The 26128-nt window shown below is 39.6% G+C and overlaps 1 protein-coding gene across 2 annotated transcripts in view; it reads left to right on the forward strand.

Annotated features, from left to right (window-relative positions):
* itfg1 (integrin alpha FG-GAP repeat containing 1) overlaps nucleotides 1–26128 on the forward strand; it is a 178212-nt gene that overhangs the window by 32745 nt on the left and 119339 nt on the right. For both annotated transcript variants that reach the window (XR_007032953.1, XM_035166993.2), the window contains exons 8-9: nucleotides 7519–7600; nucleotides 20482–20576. Coding sequence is in view for 1 of the 2 variants with exons in the window: in XM_035166993.2 (XP_035022884.1) it covers nucleotides 7519–7600; nucleotides 20482–20576 (177 nt within the window). In the remaining variant the exon portion in view is untranslated. The remainder of the gene's footprint in view (nucleotides 1–7518; nucleotides 7601–20481; nucleotides 20577–26128) is intronic.

A 26128-nucleotide genomic window follows, 5' to 3' on the forward strand; every position in this document is an offset into this window, starting at 1 on the left:
CAGAGGGGTGGCTCCTGGGAAGAGCACACCCACTCGCTCACTGTGAATATTTTAGTCATTTTCCTGCTGTGCTCTCACATGTTCCGGACATTTTATGAGGGGGAAAGCAAGCAAAGTTTTTGAAAATGTCGGCAGTAACTGACTCTGGCATTTGCATTCTAACATACAGTCCCTCCAGAAGATTTCAGGAAAATGTCCAGACTTGCATGCATGTCTGAAAGCAGCTTATATTTTCAATGAAGCAGACATACAGAGCTAATGGTCATTTTTGTTTAGATTACATTTATCTGGTCTCAGCCATTGATTGCCACTAACTACTGCACCCATCTAAATGGTCAAGTGTGCTTTTGTTAAACGCCACCAAAGGTATTATCATAGTGATCAGAGAGTGATGACCCACCGACCATCAAGTCATTATTTCCTTATTGCAGCAAACTGATCTACAAAGCTTTAGTGGGGTTGGGGGTGCAGGACTGTTGGCACTGCTGCAGGACTAGTTAATATTCTGGGAGAGCAGAGAGGGGAGAGGGTTTTTGTCGAAGGGGCCTATTTGAAATTCAGCAGGTTGAGGCACCAGGCGAACAGTAGTCTATCTTATCACAGAGAGAGGGAACAGGAGAAAGGAAGGGGAGGAGGTGAGGAAGAAGACAGAAACAGAGGGAGATTGAAGGATTTGGCAGAGACAGAATGTGTGAGAGAGAGAGAGAGAGAGAGAGAGAGAGAGAGAGAGAGAGAGAGAGAGAGAGAGAGAGAGAGAGAGAGAGAGAGAGAGAGAGAGAGAGAGAGAGAGAGAGAGAGAGAGAGAGAGAGAGAGAGAGCAAATAAACTGCCATGCCCGAAGATCAGGAGGATCCGTGATGGGTGGCAAGAATGTTGATCAGGTGAGGGGAAGAAGCAAGAGAATTTCCAGTGGAAAACACAAAGATTATTCTGGATCATTCCAGTTTGCTGTTCGAAGAGTTTTCCAAATAACTAATTTGGCTGAAAGCCCAAAGTCATTTGTGGTTATAGCCATGTGAGCAGCACGGCTGTAGGGATGGCAGTGTCGGTCTGCCAGTCGGTCAGGACAGCACTTTGGTCCCGACTGAAATGCTGCATCTTGTCAACTCTGTGATGAATTGCCAACAAACTTGGTAGCGATGTCCATGGGGTTGACTTTATATAAAGATAGACAACGGGTCTCCACTTCCTCTTACTATCCAGAAATGAACGCAAAATATCCCAGATATAAATGATGCCATCTTACGCTGAAGACGTCATTTGGAGCCAGAGTCTGCGCAGCTTTGCTCGGCCAATTGCCAGTCAGTCTCAGCTGTCAATCATGAAGTTTCACCCTGTTTCATCAAATACGTAATTGAAACAGAAGTTAAAAGGAACATGAACAGTTGAACATTCATCAGTTTGATAAGAATTACCTAAAAAAAAAGTCTGCTAACATGGAGGAGGGTGTATGACTTATACTGCAGCCAGCCACCAGGTGGTGATCAGGAAGCTTCACTTTTGGGAAGCCATCATGTCGTCCATTTTCATATACAGTCTACAGTGCACAGATGATAAATCCAGCTGATAATTCAGCACCACACATTAGCATGTTTTTTGTGATTCCATGTGAATTGTGTTTTGCACAAATGGCCATAAAACTTGTGTTCAAAATCCATGGAGGAAGACATTGCGTTGACTTTTACTCCAAAGTGCTCTAGAATTTTTGAATTCTATTCAAATATTGTATCTCGACAACTTTTCAATGAATACGCATGTATTTTCGTTCATGAGTGCCAGAAGATGATTTGTAAAAAGACAAAAAAAAACCTTTGTCTGCTGATCTTTCATCCAGTGCCTCCTTAAGCTTAAAATTTGAGTTTGTCCATTACATTAGGTAATGACATCCCCCATCTTGTCTAGTATTATCACTCCGTGCATCCATGCTGACATTAGCATTTAGCTCAGAGTGCCATTGAGCTTCAGCTGCTAACCTGGCTTTAGACTGTTTGCCTTACTTTAGGCAAACAGGATTGAGTGCTTTGCTATTTTGTCATAAACTACTGAACTTGCTTGAAACAGTATAAATCTTTTATCTGGTGACTGTGTAATTTGATGCAGATTTCTATCTATAGCCAAAATAAAAACATCAAAAATGTTTATTATTAAAGTGTTCAACCTTGGCACTGACTCTTTAGGTACTTGTTGTTTCATCTGTAATCCTTTGTTTGCCTGACATAAAGTATAACAAAAAATGTAGAATATGCCTCAGTAAAAACAGGATGCCATTTGACATCAGTGTTTTTGTATTTTATGTGACCATATTTCAATTGAAGATGTGTGCATTTGTCTCCCTGAGTGTCTGTGTGAAGCGTCCTTTTGTTTTTCTTCCTGTCATTTATTTATAATAATTGACTTATCGTTCATCTGTTAATAGTTCTTCTCTCTGTAGGACGGGTCAGTGTCTCAGGCAGTGTGTCTTGTAATTGTGAGCACTGTTCCAGCTGCTAATTGACTGATAACGTTTCATTGTTTGGTGAGGTGGAGCGAGGGGATTTGGGAGCAAGACAAAGTGTGAACACACACTCAGTTACAGACAGAATGAGTTTTAACCTTGTCAGGAGAGAATCTTGTTCTCTGCAGTCTAGCTGTAGCCCTTCGTCTCATTCTCTCCTTCAATCTATGGAAAAGCCAAATGCTCTCCTCTTATCTTGCCACAAATTCCCAAATATAAGAGCTCACGCCGGATACATTCAGAAATGCTCTTCATCCAAAGGCACGTGACATACATGGCCGTGGAAGAACAAGCGCGCACTCGCAAATAAATACACAAACACACAAGGCCGAGCAGTTGCCCAGCATCCTCAGAGCATTAGACCCCTGTTAATCCCACTGCGGTCTTCGGTTCAATGCAGCCGCATCTATCGGTCACAGGCCAGCACACTCCTTGTTCTCCAGCACTCTGTTTTAATTACTTTTCTCTGTTTTCTTTCCCCCTAAGTCTCCCTCCATCCCTTCCCGTTCCTCTGTTTTCCTGCGATTACACAGGAGAAGGCAGCCACAGAAGGGGTGGGGGTGTGGGACAACAAGCCAGGGAGAGATGAGTGAAGAGAGGTGTTTTCATTGGCAGCCGGGTAGAGTCAAGGGGTTTTAAAGGGCAATTCTACAATGATAGATATAATAATTAAGTTCATTAGTGAGTGATTGTTGTCTTATTCACATGAACATAATGCAGTCAGCTGCATTTGAACAGCAGTGTTTTTGATGTCTCTTTATTTTAATTTTTCATACAAAGGAATATACGTCTGCTGGTTTTTACCACCCTGACACAAAGACAGGCGAACAGATACATCCTGATTAATCGATAGTGAGGATTACAATGTCAGTCAGAGTCTTGCTAAGTGTATACATCTAGGAAGGTCAATTACATGGAGGAACACTGTTTACATCGGAAACACTCTAACATCCTGCTTTATTAGGCACTTAAACAAACTAATCTGTGGGGCTGGGTTGTAATTTTGTTATTTTCACACAGGAAAATAATGAAATGGCCACCCACAAAATAGCTAATTTCATGCCAATTTGGCATAGTCATAACTATTACAGATGTTCCCTCTGGGTTTAAATGCATAATACACAAATTGTAGAGCTTACATAGGCCTTCCCACCTAGAGAGAAACCAATTACCCTGCTATTGGATAGAAAATCCTTAAATTCAGACATTTTTTATTGAAGATGGTGTATTCTTGTTTTCTATTGATACTTATATAATTTTATGACATACAACACACAATTGCAGTTTAATATTCAGTGCAAAAAAAATCTGTCTTCTTCAATGGATAATCATATGTTTTATTTGACCGGCTTTATTTAGTAAGGCACAGCACCTTGTTTTACAATCTTTTTCATTTGAAAAGAAGTTTATCCTGGCTAGTATAGCCATACATCAAATATTGATACACTGCGTGTCTGCAGTCTCACACACACTGGCACTTTGAGTAGATCCAGCCTTTAATACCATTGTTTCTAGTGCACATTACTTGACATATACACACTTTCCCCATTAGTACTGTCATTAATTCTGCATGATTTTGTTGTTTGTCATGTTAAAATCTTCCAGTTTCCAGACTCCCTCTCCTGTAAATTTTTTTTAAAATGTCTTACACCTCTACAAATCTGTATATGCCAATGTCATTCATCTGCACTGTTAGAGTGTGTGTGTGTGTGTGTGTGTGTGTGTGTGTGTGTGTGTGTGTGTGTGTGTGTGTGTGTGTGTGTGTGTGTGTGTGTGTGTGTGTGTGTGTGTGTGTGTGTGTGTGTGTGTGGCTGCCTTACATGTGTTGGATGTGATATGAACAGAAGGGAAGGATAATAACAAGACGTGTAATCCTTTCATCTTCACACATCAATCATCTGTTTCTAAACTGTCACACACACACTGTTTTAATCATGACATGTGCAACATTGCAATCAAGCAACCATCACCAGTAAATCACACCAAGATCTCATCCTCAACACAGAGAGTTAACACCCTGTGTGTGTGTGTGATTGGATGCTTTTAATCTGATTGACATGTGTTCACCCTCCCTGCTTTTGAACAGATCAGCTTCACAGTTTGTCATTTTCTTGTCCATGGTTCAGTTGAACACACACATGCATGTAAGACAGAGAGTTGTATCTTAATATAAGTTATTTAGTAAATTATAGGTTATTCCAAAGTTTAATGAATTCACTCTGTGTGTGTTGCATTCATTTATTGGAATCCTTGTTTATAATAACTGGGATAACTACATAATTACATATCTACTGTGACGTTAAGGGTTTCTGTCACAGTCGTCAGTATTTAAGTGTTATTAGCATACAGGCTGGAATTAATAGCTAATAAATCCATGTGACATTCAGAATAAAATCTGTAAAGTCATTAGGGTGGTTTCACTGTAAAAATATTAACTCACATGTAAAAAATTAAACACATAAACTTATACACAAATAATTTGTAAATACATATCCCAAAAAATGTGTCAAAAACTAAATCCAAACTATTATGCAAATAATATATAAATTATATGCAAACAATAAACAGATATACAAAAATGTATAAACTCAAATGCACTTAATCAAAGCATATACAAAAGGTATAAACCCCCCAAAATAAAAAAACTCATATATAAAACATTAATATCAAAGAAATATATAAACTAAAATATATAACTATCAATAATCAAGATAACTATTGAGGCCTCCTACAGTTCATTTGATCATTTAATTGATTCTTGAAATGTATTATGATTAATTATTAATATTTTTACATGTTTTTTTCTCGTTCTTTCCACACATGTCTCCAGATTCAATATATTCAGAGTGTGATATTCCTGTCAAGGATGAGCAGTCATGGGGAAGTCCTCCTTCAGATGTCAAAATATTGATGTACTAACCAACCTAAAATTCAGGTTACACCATCATGAATCTACTGGACTATCACATTGGCAGCAATATTCATTAGTCTGCTAATCTAAATGTCCCGAGGTAGTCTGCCAGTAGGATGATCAATATTGCACTTTCTGTGACAGTCTGTCTGGAGGAATAAGAATCATGATACCTGATCATGATTCATGATTTACCAAGACTTTCTGGCATTTCTGAAGTTTCCTCTCAATAAATATTCCCATCACTCTGCCTGTTGTTAGAAGCTGAGCAGATTTATGATGAGAAGAGAAAAGCTTAGCTAAAATAGACAGTAGCTTTCAGTTAGGACTAATCAGTTGATGTCATTTGGTTGTCATTGAAGGAAGAACTCACTGTGCTCACATAAAATAGTGTTTTCCACCTAATCAGGGTCAACAAGTGTTTTACACATGTTCACTTTGGGAAAACCTTGGTTCAAACAAAGACGTCCCAATACCATTAGACAGTAGTAGATGTTGAAATCAGTGTGACAGTGTGTTGCTTTACAATGTCAGTGTCATGGGAACAGTGTTCTGTGTAATGTTATGTAGAGAGCAATAATTACTAAAATTAATATGTTTAAAAATCTAACATTATATATTTTTTCTTGTCCATGGTACACTGACTTATTATGCTATCACTGGAGAATATTAACATGCATATATAACGTGCAAATGTTACGCAGTTTATACATTTACATTTATATGTACATACAAATATGTGTACATTCTTACATAATGTATGTTGTTGTTGTGTCTCACCTATTATTGTATCTCTCTCCCTCTCACATGTGCACAGACGCACACATGCACACACGCACACAAACTAACACACACAAACAGACACACACAATATCCCCCCAATAAGCTTATGTCCTCTTCTTTTCTCTTCTTTTTCTCTCTTTCCCACTGTAAAGGGCACCACACACCAGTGGCATTCAGTGTGTGTCAAAACACTTACACCCATTGGTTTCTTTGTGCGCCCACACACACCAGCTGCATCAAGAAGCACGTAACCTGTGGTGACACAACATGTCATTATACATCTATCTGATCAATTCTTAAAATAACCACATCCTTGGTTGCAGCCAGAAGATCAGTTAGTGCTGAATAAATTTAATCAAAAGTGGTTTTATGAGTAAACTCGATGTTTAAGTAAATGTTTAAACAAAAGTCTGAATATTTCTTGTTTGTCAATTGTGAGATTTAGATTTAAAAGTATTGGTTGGACACATTTTATAGATGGTATTAAGACCTCTGGGGACTTGTGAAAGATATTATTTACTACTTTTTAAAGATTATATTGATTAACTGTTGATCCAGAAAGTAATTATTAAAATCTTCGCTAATATTTTTAACATTTTACTTAAAACTCCTTGCTGCAATGAGTGTATCTGCTTGCAGCTGCATGTTACAAAAAGGAAACAAATTGTATTATTCAGTGAGTTACCTGAGCAAAATATTTTCTTTAAACATATCTAATTCTCCAATATAATGTTTGAAACTGTGTCAGATCTGATCTCATGTCATAACATTAATCAGTATTTGGGGGGATATATGCACCACAGTATTTTAAGATGTATGGTGAATGCAGTCATAAAATGTCATCATTCAGTGGAGGTTTCCTTCCTGTAAAAATCATGCACACAGTCTGCTGGTTATTTAGAAGCATGCAGCTGTGGTTTTCCAGCATCTGATTAATATATTCATATATACAGCTCCTGGGCAATGATGCTTTTGCACATGTATGCACTTCTCATGTTTATGCACACACTGCACACTGACAGACCCACAAAAGCCATCTTGTGTTACTTTGCAATAGTTCATTGAAGGCACCTGAACCTTGGTCCTGTAGCATAGAGACACTATGCTAATTTTTACACCTGCTCTCGATCTTTATGTCTCACACCAGAGCCACTGGATCTGTGACATTATACACTATATTTATTGGACTGAAGTTGACTTATTTATGACACGTGAAGAAAACAGCAGCCCACAGTCCAATATGTATGAGTATTTATGACAATGCTTAATCCCCTTCACTCTCTTCTTTTCTCCCTCTCTCTCTGTCTCTACGTAATTGTTATTCTCTCAGGACGGGAACTTCACCAAATCTGAAATCATGCCTGCAAAGCCACCAGCCAGCGTTGTCGGACAGTCCTCCTTTGTCGACTTCGGTGAGCAATACAGAGATTTTTCATTTTGACAGTCCCAGTGTGTTTGATTTGTGTGGTCACAAGAGAGACACAGAACCTAGAAACCTACATCAGTGACTTGTACTGTGGGGATTTGGTTTGTAATCAGACAGTCAGAATGTAAAATCTCCAAAATACTAGAAGTCACTGTGTAAACACACTTACAGTAAGACACTTCATATATATGAGTGTATATGTGTGGGTGATCCATCCCGATCCAAGCTCACCTCTCATTTGAAGCTGCGGAGCTTTTGGTTTTGGAATTTTCCCGACAGCTCTCTCATCACACAACATTCTTTTTCCACACACACACCACACATGCTCGGCCCTTACCAGAAAGGCTAATCTTATTCATGGACACACAGTCACAGACACACACTCTGATATACACACTCAATCCCACATATAGCCACAGTTTTCTGAACATCTTATCCCCTAAAACAATCTTGGCCAGTAGTATTCATTGTTTTGCTCAGCTTTACATTTATCCTCAGCAAATCTCTGCAGGCTCTGTAATCTCCAGGCTGCAGCCTGTGCCCCACAAAGTGGCCGCTGGTCGCTCTTGTATGAGCAAACTCCTCAGCCAGAGGAGGGGCCTTCTTATTCGTGTTTTTCAAGGTAAATCCCACTCTGATAAACAACCTAATGGTATACAACAGACTGGATTTAGTACAGGGTTGAATGAGAAAAAATAATAAGTAACAGTCCTCTCTTTCTTAGCTTCTGCTGCCAAAATAGACAATGTGCTGTATGTCCATGAGCAGCTGGTCAGGTGACCAAGGACAGGAGACCTCCCATTGTAGATGTAAATAACTCTGAGTGTGAAACTCTGAGCACACGATACTGAGCTCCATAACCTAAAGCCAGGTGTGAGCTATTCTTACCTGTAAAGTGTGACAATGTAACTTTTCATCAACAGCTGCTACTATGGGCACAAGTAGGCAAGTTGCATCAAAAGCTAATGGTTTTACCTGAGACTGAATATAAAGATGACGAGTCTCCACGTCCTCTGACTGGCAAGAAATGAAGCTGGAATATTGTAGCTACAAAGGCCACCATCCTGTGCATTTGGAGCCGGAGTCTGCACAGTACCGATTAGGGGATGGAGCTGTGTGTGAATGGTCCCATCGGTACACACGTTCGACCAATCATGACTCCTTCCTACCTGTCACTCATGACATTTCACCCCATTTTAATATCATCAAATAATTAACTAATTCCAACCTTACCAGAACAATGATAACTTGAACATTCATCAGTGTGATAAGAACTATCTGAAATGACAGAAAACATCTTTGAGAAATTTGTATTTAACCTGTACTTTGACTTCTTTATTTGGTCCATGTCCCATACACTAATAAATGGAGGGGAGGGGTTTATGACCTACACTGCAGCCGACCACCAGGTGGTGATCGAGAAGCTTTGGCTTCACTTTTGGGGAGCTGTCATGTCGTCCATATTTGTATAAACAGTTTATGGGTTGAACCAGACCAGCTAAAGGCTAATTGACACTTTAGATTTGCACCGTGAAATTCATCTTTGAAAAATATGGCTGCAGAAGTTTCTAAATGTTGGCTGGTTGGCAAACTAGTGTTGCTGACAACTGCTAGCTCTCAGTTAGCAACCTATCAACAGACTGCATTTGGACCACTGACCCTTGTCTGCAACTGACTGCTAACCATGTCTCTGTGTGAAGCAGTTTATAGTGAGACAGCAGAGTGTGCAGTACAGCTAACAAGCTGCAACATGTCTCATGTTTCCAGCTTTCCTCAAAACTAAACAGCGAGGTCACCAACACAAGGTCAAGACTGTTTTCTGTTGGTCAAAGGAGAAACTTTTCGTGTCAAAGTTCACCCAAACTGATATCGACAGAGTTTCTTCACCCCTACAAGCAAAGCCACTGATGGCAATGGTTCCATCGAAGGTAGTTATTTTTGCCCACAAAATGTCAGTGTTTTTAATTCTGGTGTTACTGGACTTAAAGCTGAGCCCTATTCTTTTTCATAGCAGTGATTTTTAAGAGAGGAAAGTTAGCTTGTCCAAAAACTATGAACATTTTATTGAAAGACTGTCTCAAGTGGGAGAGACCGCAGTGCCTCCACTCATGTTCCATCTTTTTTTCCTTGGATTAGGTTGCTTGACTCTGCTGTATTGATTCTGAACAAACAAATCCGAATCCATCACAATACATCACTTCTTGTGAATTTGTGAATTATACATAGGATTCTTCCTGCAAGACAATGGAAACTAAATCAACTGAGATCACAGGACTACTTGTGGTTATTTGTATGAGAACACTAGTACTTTAATTATTTTATGAAAATCAGGTAATTACCCACATTTACAGCATATTTTGCTTTGCTACTGTTGTTTTTGCCCTTTTTCAGTTGTTTATTTTTCTTGTAACATAAAGACCCTTAACAGTAAGTTTGAGCTATGTGCTGTCCTTATCTGTGTAATGTTGTGTGCATGTATAATTAACTTTTGTGACTCTCGTGCACATGAACAACACAAATGCACACAGAGCTTTGCGATGATACACACATCTCTATTGGCAAGATTAATCTGTTAATCTCACTGCAGCTAAGGGTGTCCATCAAATATTTAGTGAACAAACTTCCCCTTCCCAAATTGCCAATAATGTATGAGCCAGAGGGGAAGTGACGTGTGTGTGTGTGTGTGTGTGTGTGTGTGTGTGTGTGTGTGTGTGTGTGTGTGTGTGTGTGTGTGTGTGTGTGTGTGTGTCATGAGGGAATCTGTGTGACAGCCTGCCTATTTTGCAATTTGCTTTGCAAACATGTATGTATTAAAGTCATCATCTCTCGGGGCGGTGATCTTTTTTTGTTTAAATCTAAAGCTTAAGCTTATCTCAACAAAAACTTTTTCATTTCTTTAATCTTTTCCTCTTTTTTTTTCTCCCTGGGCTCTGAAATGTCACTTCAAGACGTTGCCCTCGTTAGCTGGGGATTGAAGCCTTTGAGGGTCACGCTTCTCATAATCTGCCAAATTCTAAGAGAGAGATGTCTTGCCGGATGCAAAAACAAAATGTTGGTCCCATTTTGTCTGCTTTATTAAAGCCCTCCTCGCCTGTCGCTATCAATCTTTATTTCTCTTGATCTGCTGTTTGCTTTCTATCCACAGCTTACTCGCTTTTCACACTTATTCCTCCTTCTTTTCTTCATCTAAACAGCTTTAGGTGTCACATGGATCTTTAGACTTAATTACATTGTTGGAAAAGGGAGGAGTGACCTCCTCCCTTTTTTAGAGCCTCTCTCCTCTAGAATAGTAAATATTCACCAGAGCCTTCTTACTCTCTTTGCTTTGCTTAAAACACACACACCTCGTCATGATTTGTGTTTGAACACATGTAGAACAATAGTATTTGATAGTAAATACTTTATAATATGGGTGTTATAAGCAATAATTGAATCCATGTTTGCAATTGAGGCCAGATTACATCAGATTTACCTAATCAAATAATATCAGATTTGAATTTGAACCACATTCATCTCTCTGTGCTTCTAGTTTCTGCGTCTCCCATACTGTCAGGCTAAGACAGAGAGATACTCTGTGCTAACGAGAGTGGAGTTAGGATTTCTTATCAAATAAATTGGGCTCAATGGAAGACTCAGTATGAGTCAGAGGACATTGACTCTGACAACATAATTGGAAAACAACACTCGAACTCTTGTGTAAAAGTTCTTTCAATATGTAAATGCCACTTGTCCACGGTGGATGTATCACAGCCTGAAGCATCTATTGTTCTTTCCTTTATAATCTGGTTTAGATGTAAAACAAACATGTACACAGCTCAAGTGAACGCTGAAGTGATACAACAGTATCTCAGTATATTACATATACATATTCACTTTATGTATAAGTATTCAAGTCCAAACCAATCTATGGCCATGTTAAGTATATAGACTGAGTTTAAAAGAGTTTGCATAAAATCTATTTATAGAAAAGCCTGTTTTTTAAATATTCTATAAATAGTTTGTATTTTAGTTCATTTTTCTCTTACTTTGAATGTGTTCTAAAGCTAATTTACATTAAAATATAGTGACAATAAACAAACCCTACTTAATACAAATCATATGAGAGGTGCCAACAAATGACAGGGCTACAGGTTTGTCCTGCATAGAGAATTGCGAGGCGGCTGCCTCTGTCAAATTTTGTGCCGCCTCCGCCTTCTGTCAAAATTCTAGTACAGTGGAAACCAATTATAGTGATCATCATCTTTTTTGTCCCTGCCAAATTCATCACAATGAGCAGTTGATTAGTGTAAAAAGAATTGCGTAGCTTCCTATGATAGTCCCAGACTTGTGGCAAAGATCACTTGGTGCCACGCACACAAACACACACTAACTCTCTCTCTCTCTCTCTCTCTCTCTCTCTCTCTCTCTCTCTCTCTCTCTCTCTCTCCAGCCACACAGACTGCCTGTCCAACACACACACACAGTGTCATCGAACATGTGTAAACTCAGACTGGGTAAAAACAACAGAATATGGTCGGTTTGGCTCGATTTGATTGGGGGTGTGCAGCACAAATGATTAACAGATCTGTTAGCATGGCTGTAAACAATCTTATATTGTTGTCCCATATTATAGCTACAGTTATCCTTTATCCTAGGTCCAGCTAACCAATCTGTTGAAGTTACATTAAACTTGTGTAGCTAAAGTAATATGTATATCACTGTTTGTAGGTTGCTCAGGTGCTATTGTTTTTTGCATCCATCCCTATTTAACCTCCTACCCACTATAACAGCCTGTGCCTGTCCCAGTGAAACTCTGTTGGTGTTATTGTCAGTCAGTGTTTGTCTCTCTGTGTGTGGCCATCTTATGATGACCAGCTTCTCTCCAGGCTAATTAAGGAGCGCATCTTGGCTTTCCCTTGAATCAATGACCACAGGGAGGCTGAACGAAAGAGAAGAGGAAAAAGTGAGGCAAATGAAAGAGTGAAGCGGGAACGGCACACTTCAAAGAAGATATGAACCGAGATAGAAAAGAGGATAAAAATATGAGTATATGCTCAGTTGGATGATCTGGAAAGTGGGGAGGTGAAGATGGCAGGGAGGGTAATGAAGGAATTAAGGAAAAGAGGAGGGAGAGGAGAGGAGAGGAGGCAGTGCAGAGAGGAGCATCGCATCCCTGTGTGATCTAGAATCGGAATTAGTTCCATCACACATCAGTGTCAATTCTCCCTCTATCCTTCTACCTTTACCTTTCTCTCGCTGTCTCCCACTGCATCTTCCCTGTATCTGTCATCTATATTTCATCAAATATATATTGTGATTTGAAATAATATATATTATAATATGCAATAATAACCGCTGCAATAATAATTCTAAACCATACATTAGAAAGGAAATTGATGCCTACCAACAGTGGCTGCTGAGTGTCATCCCAGTTGTGTTGTGTTCATATTTCTGCTGGCTAGATGCAGTGCTGTGAGGCTGCACCTCTGCCTCCTTTCTGTGGTGTTGAGCTTTACTGAGGATCTGTTGGAGAGCTCATTTACTAAACTGCACTTTGGGATTCACAAAGAACTGTGTATTTAAATGTTTAAAAGCAGTTATGTAATAATTGCATTGACAGCATATATTTAATTCCCTATGAAGCTATGTTCAGTTATTCCTGCCTCTCGCTTTGTTCAGTTTGTAATGATTACAGCTGTCTCAGAATCTCTAATTGTCTTCTGTTAGTCATAAATATTGAGTTTGTGTTGAGATTGTGTAGTGACACATATCCTGGCATTTCCATCAGCAGGAAGGTCGTTGAATTGCTGGGAGCAGTCAGACTACCTGCCTAAGCATCTCTTTGCATGTAATGTTATGTGTAGCATGTTTTCACCTTGTGAGTTTGGTGTCTGAAGCATCATAGCTAATGGCTTATGTGCCATCTTACTCTCATATACTGTATCTTTGATGGTCTCAATCCGTCTATTTTGGGCTCTAAATTTTCAAATTTGAATGTGCTTTTGGACACGTATGCTCTCTCTCATTAATGTCAGTGTGTTGGGTTGTCTGTCCAGGGTTTACGCTGCCTCTCGCCCACTGTAAGCTGGGATTGACTCCAGCCCTCAAAGGATAAGCAATACAGATAATATATGGATGCCCTCTCTCTCTTTCTACTTTCACATAGCAAATACAGTTAACTGCCAAATCATATTTGAATGGCATTTTATGTTACTTGCAGTACGTGTACCTACTTGGTAAAACCATTGATAACTTTATTTATTACCTCCGTGAAGAAGGTTATTATTTCACCCTTACTTATTATGCAAAAACCAGTGAAAGGATTAACATGAAACTTGCTGGAAAGATGTAATTTGAGTCAGGGAAGAATCCTTTAAATTTTCGTTCAGATCTCCTTCAGAGAATCAGTGATTTCCCAGAGAATACATTTTCTTTTTATTACTACTTATGAGATCCAAATAATAAACTGGATCTAGTGAATTTAAATGTGATTTGATTAGGGGACTGTTGGGTCTTAGTGCAGATGTGCATTCTTCTAAGGGCCATTATATTTATTTATACATTCATTTTGGATTTTTGAAGTTTTTTTTCCCGTTGACCAACTCCAGCAGAACTTGACTTTGTATTCAAGCTCAGTGACTTTTAAGTTTGGCTTTTATTCTAAAAACCTTTATCTCACTCTCAAATACTAATTTGTAGATATAAATGCAGGGATCTTTTATTTCATTAATTTAATCTTAAAGCTGAACCTAAACCCTAAATTAATGTGTGGTGATTTACATTCAGGGATTTGACACTTAATAAGTACCACTCACAATCAATTGAATACCATGCTTTGAAATTGGACTAAATAAGAGTAACAATAAAAAACAAAATTGACACTAATGTCTCAGCTGCAGGACTGACCTTCTCTCAGAGCACTCGTGCTCACCATGATAAATACTGTAAACACCAAACAGGTAGAAATCATTTTGGATCTGAGTGCTATTTTTGTTTGTTTTACATATTTTTGTGAAGTGATGTTTTTGTGTATCTTCCACGGGCAGCAAACATTGGCTAAACCTGCAGTGTGTGCACATGCGTATGTATATGTTCATGGATTCATACTGTAACCCGTCCTCATGCCTTGTCTTTGTGTGCTTGTGCCGCTGTTTCCAGCTCGAAACTCTTAATAGATGCACAGCATATGCCAGACAAAACAGGCCCATCTGCCTTATCACTGAGGTAATTGCATTTTTCAAAGTGACAGCGGCCGATGCATAATTCATCATTAGGTAAAGCGCAACAAAGTCCCACAACGAAGTGTGTCAGCGAGCTTCACCGCAGGTAGGATGGGGGGAGGCTGCTCTGTGACCAGCAGTTCGCTAAGATAGGGAAATTTTCAGACAGCGAGACGGGATTGTGTTTGGAAGTGATATTTAAAATTGGAAAGGCTGTCATCATGCTGTGTGTGTGCGTCTGCATGCAAACGTGTGTGCGTGCAGGTAAGTCAGCATGTTAACAGGACGGCCTTTTTCTCTCTGCTCTCCCCTCAGGCATTCTTTCCTTCACTCATCTTATTATATTGTGTTACATCCAACCTCTCCTCCTCTCCCTCTTTTCTGTCTGCCTCATTCTCTTTGTAACCACTGCATAACTTCCACAGTTTTTTTTGTTTTCGGCTGCCTTGTCAAGTTTTCAGCCCGTCTCTTCTGCTTTTCCAGTTTCACATTCTCCATCACTTTCTCTCTCTGTGTCACACTCCTTGAAATGGGTTTACCTGTTAAAAAAACCCAGAGGTTCTGGAGTGCTGCCTGACGAGTAAAGACCCGAGCAAGTTGTGTAAGCAGCATCACATAACAGCATACATCTGCATTTTTGTTAAAGGCATCCCCCCAGACCATATTAAATGCGGCAAAGGGAAAAATAAAATCTCCTAATCAAGCAGCATTTTGTGATATTTCTTGCATTTAAAAATATTCCAGTCCAAATGCAAATTACAGTGTTCCCAGGCTTACCGTTTCTGAATTCAGATATTCATTTGCACATCTGAATATGCAAACGACAACGCACATCTGACACAAAAGTGTCCTTCATTAAAGGTTAAACCCACATCTCCCTCTTTCTTAGTCTAATATCTACTGCTCAGTAATTATGCATAAGTAGTACTCTCAATTATAAGAATCCACCCACAGTGATCTACGCACTAATTAACACTTTATTTTTGAAGTCATTTTAAAACGTAACAGTGTGGCATGGTACATGTGTTGTGTATTTAAAGAGGAATTCAGGATTTATCATGTTGCCTTTATACATTTTTATAATATGGCAGAGATTTTGAAACGGACAGGTGCGTACTGGGTTTCAGAAAAAGGTCAGGGAGTTGTAGTGGGGCCTGTTGATTAGACCCATTCACCAACACAGTCCCAGTGAATTCTCTCTGAAGCTTCAAAGCCACAAAATTGTATTTAGAACAGTCCTCAACACCTGCACACCTGTTTTTCATGCAATTATACAATTAGCCAATCTAGAGTAATTTTAGTTTGCATTTTTCCTGAAGCTGCTGATCTCCTGGGATTTTTGCACGCAACAGTTTCTAGAGATGAAAATAGTGAAAATAAAAACACCCCCAGAGAGCAGCAGTTCTGTGGACTGAATCAATTTGTTGGTGAGAGAGTTGAGAGGGGGGAAAGGCTGCAGTAACTGAGATAACCACTCTTTAACTGTGATGAGCAGAAATTCATCTCAGAGAGAACAACATGTAGAAGCCTGGAGTGGATCAGCTATAACAGCAGCAGACCGCAGGTTCCACTCCTGCAGTGGACACAGACTGAGCAGCACTGAACAGCTGAAGAGTGAAAAATGCAGCCAGTTCTAATGAGTCTGGATTTCTGCTGAGTCAGAATATGCAATCAACAGCATGAATCCATGGAAATGATGTTATACAATCGAGTCAACCTGGAGCAGAATCTCAAAGCAAGATTCACTCATAAGTTTGCGGACTTGCTTAATTTGATTTAAACATAAAATTTAAATAGTTTTTCTTTTCTCTCAGTCTTGAGTTTCAAGATCTATGTCATACGACACACATTCCTCACTCTCTTTTACACCTTTAGCACACACACTTATAGAAAATGTGCACATGACAGTGGCTCCCGCATGAAGCTCTGCTCTATGAGATCATAGGGTTCATAATGAGACACAGCATCCCACCATTTTGCGTATGCATGAATATTGTAATTTGCATTGTTATTGGCGCCGTGCTGTATACTCTGAATTCCAGTGTGTATTCGTACAGTATATTCTCTTTTCATCCCTCTCTTTCTCTCTTTCCTATCTTGCCTTTAGCTATTTTCTCTTCTTTTTTCCCTGCGTCCTCTCCCAGGTCTTTCCTCTCTTCAAAGCCCTCTCCGTTTCAACCCTACCTGCAGTTCCCTCCCTCTGCGGCTCTCTTAGCCAATATCCATCACACCATACACAGTCAGCAGGAGGGAGAGAGGAAAATTGGTAGGGAGGGAAGAAAGACGGGAGGCAGAAAATGGGTGTGCGAATAAAGAGGAGGAGAAATTACCGAGACAAAAACGCAGCCATTAACAGTGAGAAGGGAGGAACAGAGGGAGTGACAGAGAAGTGAGTGTAAAGAGGAGGAGATGAAGGAGAGCGTAGCGGGAATAAAAGAGAGACAGATGAATAGATAAATGAAAAAAGGTAGTGATGGAGGAAAAGACAGGGGGGACACAGGGAGGGGACCTGACTGTGTTTAACAGAACTGACAGTAAAGCATGGGAGACAGAATGGTGAGTGATAACCTGTGTTAGGCCGATTTAGTTCTGAATTCTGTCTCTCTCTGCTGCTTTGTTCCTCTGCTTCCAGTACCTCATATCGACACACCGCTGTGTCTATCTACTGCAAAATACAGCTCTCATTCTCAGTCCCAGGTTTTTTCCATTACACCCACAGTGATGCAACTCATTTGAACTCATTGCCCTCATCTAAATGTTTTGTCTAGAAAAAAAGCACAGTTTTGGTTCTAGCCAGTACAGAATATTTGGCAGTCGACATTTACAGCAGGCCTGTAGCCTCTGTGTAGATGTGTGTTAACTGTTGTGCACTTTAGAATGCAGGCAGAGTGGGAGTTAGCAAAAGAGTTTGGAAAGAATCAAAGTAGGGCACTTGCACTAAAGTCAGGGGACTTTGTAAAAGAGTGAATGTTAAAAATCAAAGCAGTAGAGTCCGAATATCTTGTCATTTAGTTTGACCCTCCCTGCCTTGAAAATGCTCCTCACCTCCACTTTGTAACAAAGACTGTTCAATATCTGTTGTCCGCAAACCCCTCTCATAAGCAAACTGATTTGTGTTTCAATTTGCTGCAACACCCCATGAGTTAGTCATTAGAAATAAAATTCAGTAATGACAACGGTGATTATAAGTTATTAAATTCTTTAGCTACAAAATATGTAGTGGTGGCAGTTTTCCAAAATTTTCTTTGCTTGCTTTCCCTGATTTCACGCCGTGCAAACGTACTACACTAAACGAGTTTAAGAAAATCACATCGTTATCCGACATTGTCATTTATATGTTAAACAATTAAGCAATTAACCAATAAATATGTTGGACAAGATTAATATTTCTTAATTGGAGCCCAAGTACAAAATCTGCTCTAAACAAGACATGTTGTTATATTTAATCTGTTTAAATTCTATGAAACACTGTCCTGAGAATGCACAGAATAAAAAATGTGTGTGTGATTTAATTTCCTCATCCCACATTCCATTAACCTTTAATTCAAGTTAGAATAAGACACTGGCTAAAACCAGAAAACAAATGTATCAACCTTTGGACCTTGATTGTTTTCTTTAACTTTTTAAAGAGTATGATTTTCAAAAGGAATAGTGCATTTAAGGACTTGTTGACTTATTATCTATCCCACTGTATCTCGTTATCTCCCTCACTTTTCCTCCCCCTCTCTGCCTCTTGCATAGTTGCCCCTGACAGCCAGCGTTCAGTTTCTCCTCCTCCCCTGCTTGGTACTGTCATTTATCATCAGTGTCATTCAGCTCTCCCCTTCCACATGGCACAACATCTGTTTGGGAGTGTTGCACTTGCACTGTTGCAACAGATTCAGATACGCTGTGTGACGAGAGGCCTGGAAGCAGTTTCACCTCTTTATGTCTGGTGTCAATTTACATGCCAACCCCTGAGTGCGTGTGTTGTGTATTTATGAACTCACCAAATCTCTAAGGTGATATTCAAAGGTTCATTGTAGGTTGACATTTAGGTAATCAAAATGAAGAACCTCACTCAAGATGCACTGATGCATTATATATTTAGCATAATAATCAGGACTGATTATCATCTTCATTATTGATTATACAGATTAGTTTTTCAATAAATAAAAGATTATTTGATCTAAAGTATAACATTAAGCAGAACATGTTGCTCACAATCATAGAATGTAAAAAAAAAAGATTGGAAACATGGTGGCTCCCCAAAAGTGAAGCTAAAGCATCTTGATCACCACTTTTTTGTTGCCTGCGAAACAGATAAATAAATGAATTCCGCCTCCTCCATGTTAGTGGATGGCACATGCACCAAACTAAAACAAAAAATCACACGTTAAATACATTTTTCTCAAAGATGGTCTTTGTCTTGATTGTCAGGTGAGCTACTACGACATCCTTCCCTTGATGGGGGCTTGAGTTGCTGAATATTTTGCCTTAATCGTACATCTTTATTTGGCTTTTATGTTCAAAATCCTTTAAATAATTTTTCTCCCATTTAGTCCGACCAACAGTAAATAAAATATATTAAATTCTCTTCAGTTGTCACCACAACCACCGTCTTTAGCAACACACTGCTAAAGAGAAGGATTTTATTTATGTTGCGGCTCTAATCTCTGCAATTTGCACTAGTTTGAGTTGTCTCTATTTTCTTTCGGCAACATTATCATGTATTGTCATGGGTTTTCATTTGCTGATTTATTTGTGACCTCGCAAAGTTGAGGACCTGAAGATGGGAAAACAACAGGTAGATCACAAACTCTCTTCGCACAGATGTGGTGAAAAGTAATTTGAAAGAATTCAGCAACATTAAATTATGGATTGTTCTTGACATGTTAAGTGTGTGTGTGCTCTTGTACAGCTGTATTTGTGAGGACCAGTTTAAGCCTACAACCTACGGAGTGAGGACATTTTGGGAATGTGAGGACCTTTTGGCCGGTCCTCACTTTGTGACCCACCTTTAATGGAATGTTTTGGGGTTAAGACTTGGTTTTAGGGTTAGGAGTAGGTGTAAGTTAGGTTAAGGGTTAGGGTTAGGCATTTAGTTTTGGATAGTTAGTGTTAGGGTAAGGGGCTTGGGAATGCATTATACCAATGAGTGTCCTCACTAAGATAGAAGTACAAACGTGTGTGTGTGTGTGTGTGTGTGTGTGTGTGTGTGTGTGCGTGGGCGTGCGTGCGTGGGCGAAGCTGTGAACCTTCTTTGAAGAGCTGTTGTTTTGATTTGGGAGCCTCTGTCCCTGTTCATACATTAGACGATGAAGCCTGCATGTATTACGATAATAATAATTAATAGCGATGAAAATCAGTGAAGAAAATGATACTTCAAGTCAACTGACATTATTAAAAGACTTCAAAGATATGAGTGCTGCTTGGATGTGTGTTTGCTCGTAGGAAACAAGCAGGTGTTCCTGTGATCCATCTCACACATGGTAAAATAAAAAAATAAAAAAACACGAACAACTTTCTTTGTGCTGAGCTCAAAGTCGACTCTAGAACAAATCTGAGGTATTGTGATGGAGTAAAATATTAAAATACCACAGTTTTAGAAAACAATGGAGGCGGCTTCCCACTGGTACAATTCAGCATTGTTGATTTTAAATCAAATTCTTTGTTCTTTTTCTGGCAGATGGTGATGGCTATCAGGACCACCTCCTCCCTGTGTGTTTGGATGGAGCCTGTCAGCGCAGTGCCATCTACCTGGCCAAGTCAGGCTCACAAGAGGTAAATAATACACACATATACAAGTCACTCTCCTGAGTTTATTATCTATCCAGTAAACCACTTTTTTGTTTGTCACTGTTCTGTGAGCTATTCTTATCCCATGCTATACAACACCTCTGTTCTCTCTGCCCCTCCTGCTTAAAACACTCTCTTCTGAACACTGCTCGGCTCAGTTTCATTTCTTTCAGTTGTCACTTCATGGTCAGAGGTAGACTGCAAACTATGGATATAATTGATTGCTTTCAACTTTATTTACATTAATTGCTCATTTTATCTACATCTGTTATCTATACCACTTATCCTTCGAGGACCACAGGGACATTGGGCCAGAGGCCGGTCACTTGTCCATCACAGGGCCAACATACAAAGACAAACAACCTTTCACTCTTACATTTACAATAACAATCAATTAAGGGTCTCCAATCAACCTAACCCCAATCTGCATGTGTTTGGACTGTTGGAGGAAGCTGGAGAAAACCAACACAGACTCGGGGAGAACATGCAAACTCTTGTACATGTAGCACTTCCTAAAGTATACTCAATACCTCAGCTGTAAAGAAATGGAAGAAGTCCTTATACTGTATCTCACAAATATTAAGAATTGGTTTTGCTCCCTCATTTGTAGCTCTGCAAGAATTTAGAATAGTATTGAAAATGTACAATAATACAAAATACCTTTTTCAGTTCTTTACATTCTTAAAAAATTGTGTGGAATAAGTGTTCTGCACTTCTGTAGAAGCATAGTAAAACAAGTTGTTGACATATGTTTAATTTATAAACAACAACAGTTAGTCAGTTGAAAGAAGTGTAATTGACAGCTATTTCAATTTCTCACTAAATCTGTAGATTTTCTTTTTGATCAAGAAAATGATCTACAGATTGATTTTGCAAATAATTGTTGCAGGTGTACTAGTCCGGTCAACAACTGCTTACAAATATGAATCCAAATAGGTTGTTGGTCAGTGTCTTTCAACAACCCATAAATTGAATCATTCAAAGAGACTGACTCATATTAGAGATCTGATCTGTTTCGTCTGTGGTCAATGGCAGGTTAAATTCAGGCAGTGTTTGTTCGAACCTCCACCACAGTTGCCTTTTTCAAGCTCCTCTGAGGAATACCACCTCACCAGTGGCTCTGTTGCAATGCCAGAGCCACTGTTTCCCGGTACAATGGCTGTCTATTTCAGGAAGGCATTAAATATGTTGCTCACTGCAGGGGTCTCTCGCTTAGAAAGACATCGGGGGCTGATCGAGCAGGCGTCATTTTGTTTACGGAGCTGTGCAAGATAGAAGTAATAGATATGTACACACAGTCCCATACGATTAACATGCACATATGTGCGTGGACATGTTCTCTCACAGTTGCCCTTACACTCTCCTCCACCACCACCACCTACGTAGAGAACCATCTTGTGTGATTCTTTTCAGTTGCATCCTACCAGTTGGCAGGAGACCCTGGTCCTTTTTTATCCTTCCTCTGCCACCGAAGAACTAGCTTCCAGTTTTCTTTCAATCCAAAATAGAAATATTACAGGCTTATCTGCATGTCCGCCCCCACACACATGTGCACACAAAAGATGCACACACACACGCGCACATGCGCACAGAGGTACACAGACGCACACTCCCTGTGGACATGCCTCCCTTTGTTTTCCTGTCAGCTACAAAAAATTATGATTGAAGGAAGAAGTGAGTGTCGAAGGAAAGGGAGGGAGGGGAGGTGGAGAGAGGAGGACTTACAGGCACTGATGGATAAAGTGAACACATGTTGTGTTCTGTGCCGCTATGTGTTTGAAAGACAGTCATCACTGTCAAAGAGGGAGACAGGCGGAGAGGGAAGGGTGGGCGGAGTGAGAAGGAAAGCAGCCTCACTCGAAGATGCTGTGCTTTTATGGAAATGGTGATAACAGTGTGCGTACAATCACAATGACAACCGCCTTCAACAGAAACCAACACACACGTGCAGTTGGTATATTTCTCTGCATCACAGTAATGATCTCATCAGTTTGTCGTTATTTGTGGTGTAAACACTCTCTGAGCCGTTATTACACACGATCTCACATCATTTGTCAGTTTGTGTGTGTGTGTGTGTGCGTGAGTGCGTGCATGTGTGGCTCCATAACAGCGGCTCCCCAGCAATGTTAATGTGGCAGCGAGTCAGCAGATGTCTTCCCGAGAGGTATCTGCCCACCAACATGGATAGAGAAAATGGAGGAGGAGATGGAGGGAGGAGAAGTGTAAGAGATAGAGAAAATAGAAGAAGAGAAGAAAGAGAAATTGGAATGAAAAAAGGAAAGTAGGAGAGTGGAAAGACAGAAAGGAAGGAAGAAAGAGGTAAGGCAGATTAGGGACGGAAGGAAATTGAGAGAGGGCAAAAAATCTAATCTCTTGCTGTTTTTCCTTCATGGCCACTTTGAGAGGAGTACCCCATCAGACGGAATGAGGGCGGGAAATGCAGAAAAGAGGAGCGGAGAGTGAATAAGGCAAATGATAAGTATACAGGCAAAGACATGGCGAGCTGCCTTTGGGTATGCATGGAGGTCCCGCTGAGTAGAAAGTAGCGTGTGTCCATAGTTCATCTCCAAACCGCATTTCACTCCGTCCTTCCTGCAGTCTCAGCTGAAGCCCTGCATGTACCTCCGCTCGCAGCAGCTCCAGGCCCTTTAGTTCACCATAATGGAGGAAACTGCAGGGGGCTCCCAACACCTCTCAGCCTCATTCTGTTTCGTCGCAGACGCACACTGATCACATTTATTGCACGCTGGACCCCCCTTCTTTATGCTCTTATGTTCTGCAATGCAACTGGATACAGCCACAGACAGTAGTGTAGTTATGTGCCTGTGGGCATTACATCTGTCAAGGAAATTGTAATATAGAAATATAAAAAAAAGATGAATGTCTGAGAGCACTTCTATAAGAATAAACGGTGAATGCGTCTGGGCACGTGGCCTTTGAGTGTATATTTCAGGTTCATGGCTCTTTTCCAGTTAATTTTTTCTAATCTTATCTAACCTAATAATTATCCATTGTTTATTTATATAATATACTGTTTTGACATGTTCTAGAAATTGATCTGAACCACTCAATAAACGGAGACACCAATAGGCACAAAACTCAAAGGGTTAAAGTAAAATATGTAATGTATAGAATAATGTATATAATCTTACCACAGTTAACACAGAGGACCCTCAATAGAATATCTCCCAACACTGAAGGATCTATTGACCATTATGTATATAAGTAGTAAAATTATGACAAATTTCTCACACAACTTTTACTTAATGTTGCAATAATTGGAACACGGAGCACATCTACGTAGTTGTTTTGTCTCATTCCCTTTGCACACTAACATCTGCTGCTGTAGTTCATTTCTTTATCCAAAAATAAAGTGCATAGTCAAGTTAAGAAATTGTGCCAGGAAGAAACTACCAATCAAGTGAACTTCATCCGTCCTTATATGCACATATACTACCAGGAAAGTCCCCTCAACATCAACTGTGTCAGTGCATGTTTTTGCTTTGTTGGAAAACGTAAAGACAGATGAGGTTTCATCCATCATAGCTTAATTATAGAATAAACATTACTATGCAAAGGTCTTGGACCTCAACTTGAGAAAGGTAACAGTTTTCATGCAGCTTTCTCACACACAGTCCATCCAGCAGTGAGTGACCCAAAATGGCCACTGTTTGGCTCCAGGCCAGATCCCCTGGCTCTGTTGCAAGAAGAAACAGGCAAGCATTGATTAGCTTTCAGTTTGTTGTTAATGTTCTTTTGTACTCGCTAATGTTGACTATATTTTGTGGTGTCTGAAGACAGGAGGAAAGTAATTACACACAAACTAATGTCCTTAATATCACTGTATGTTCTTATCAATATGTTGGAGAAGCAGGATGTTTCCATTAATAATGTGTGCCATGCTTCCATTCAACAAACAAAACTCATTATATTGAGTTAACCAATTCTGTTCTTGGCGTCTTTCAATTTCACTTAGGGTTGTTTTTTTTATGCACATTTCTTTGCATATTTGTTCTTGGTAAAACCCTGACTATGCACCCATGCAAAACACACATACCGCCCCTTATGAAAGCTGAGCCAGATGCCTACTGTTGCTGCCCAGACAGTGCAAGGGCAGCCAGTATGAGCCAGACAGCTTCCTCCCAGTCATCCCAGTCAGCCGGTCAGTCAGTGGCCAAAGAGGTGACACTGACAGCAGGTAGCAGCGTCCCCATCCTGCCCAATTGACAGGAAGACATATGGTCTCGCTCCATCACTGGCTCTTGACTGTATTTTTTTGTTTTGATGGACAAACTATGGCCCTATTTCCACCTGGTAATAAAATACAGTCTGTATCTTGGTTTTTGTGCTTAAGGACATGTCAGTGCCTTGTTTGGGTAGTTGGTATATGCTGAGTCATTTAATACAGATGGGAAGTGAATCTAAATAACCAGCTGGGTTTTATCAGACGAGATTGAGTTTTTTGATTAAAAAATGATGTGCTTTAGAATATTTGAACACATGCTTTACAACAAATCTAATTTGAGGAACAAACAGTAAACAGCTGGACTGGGGAAACAGATGTGCCATTTGAAGGAACTGTCCAACAATGTGAGGGAATAGGAGCATAGTTACATTTTGATGAGAAATCATTGAGTGATTAGTTCAGTTTAACAAAATGGTGGAAACCCTTGTAACCATTCTCATGTTCTCAAAATTACATTTAAGAATTGCTAGTGTCAAACTAACACAGTGTTATCTTGAAAGGACATCCACGTAGAGCAGTTTATATTTTCTCTGTCTAACTAAAGAGTGCTGTGCCTGTTGAAAAGTCTGCCTCTTTGGAATAGGCTGTTTGCTTCTCCTGTGCTAAAGCTCTGGAGCTACTTCAGAATTATTCCAATTCATCAGTGAGTTCCATATACTGTAACTTCTTTATTGTTTTTGTGTTAGCTTTTTATAAACAGTCTATGGTGCAGAGTGAAGTTAGAAAACGTTGTTTTCATCGTACCTGGTTAATCTGCAATAAAGATTTTATAGTCCTTGTTTTTTCGTAAAATACAACCAAGTTTGCTTTATTACTATTTATGGGTTTTTACGTTTACATATATAATATGGATATATATTAGTTTGACTGATTGACTCAACTTCTGTTATTTTTTTCGTACATTGGTCTGTTAAGCAAGCTACACAATCTCCAGTCCCAAATTCACAGCTTTTCCAAATTAAAGCTCAATGCCTAAATATAAGGCATTGCAGCAAAAACCAAACATTTTATTTTGAAAATAAATTGCTAAATCTATGAATGCTGTTTCCATGACGGAGTTCAGCACCCGTCACGGGTCAGTCTGTGTCAGTCCGATATGATGCTATGCTGCGATTTTGACCTGCAGTTTGACCCGCTGCTGTAGTTTATCTGAGGACATAGTAAGTAAGGAAGTAAGTAAGCAAAGTGTGGAGCCAATAAGATGAACAATTAATAAGATATGTGTTCCAGATACAGACATTTGTGGAATTAGTAGGTGATTCCTGTTGCAGTTTTTTTATTACGTTTCAAT

Source organism: Hippoglossus stenolepis, chromosome 1 (assembly GCF_022539355.2).
Source record: "Hippoglossus stenolepis isolate QCI-W04-F060 chromosome 1, HSTE1.2, whole genome shotgun sequence".
Taxonomy (NCBI): Eukaryota; Metazoa; Chordata; class Actinopteri; order Pleuronectiformes; family Pleuronectidae; genus Hippoglossus; species Hippoglossus stenolepis.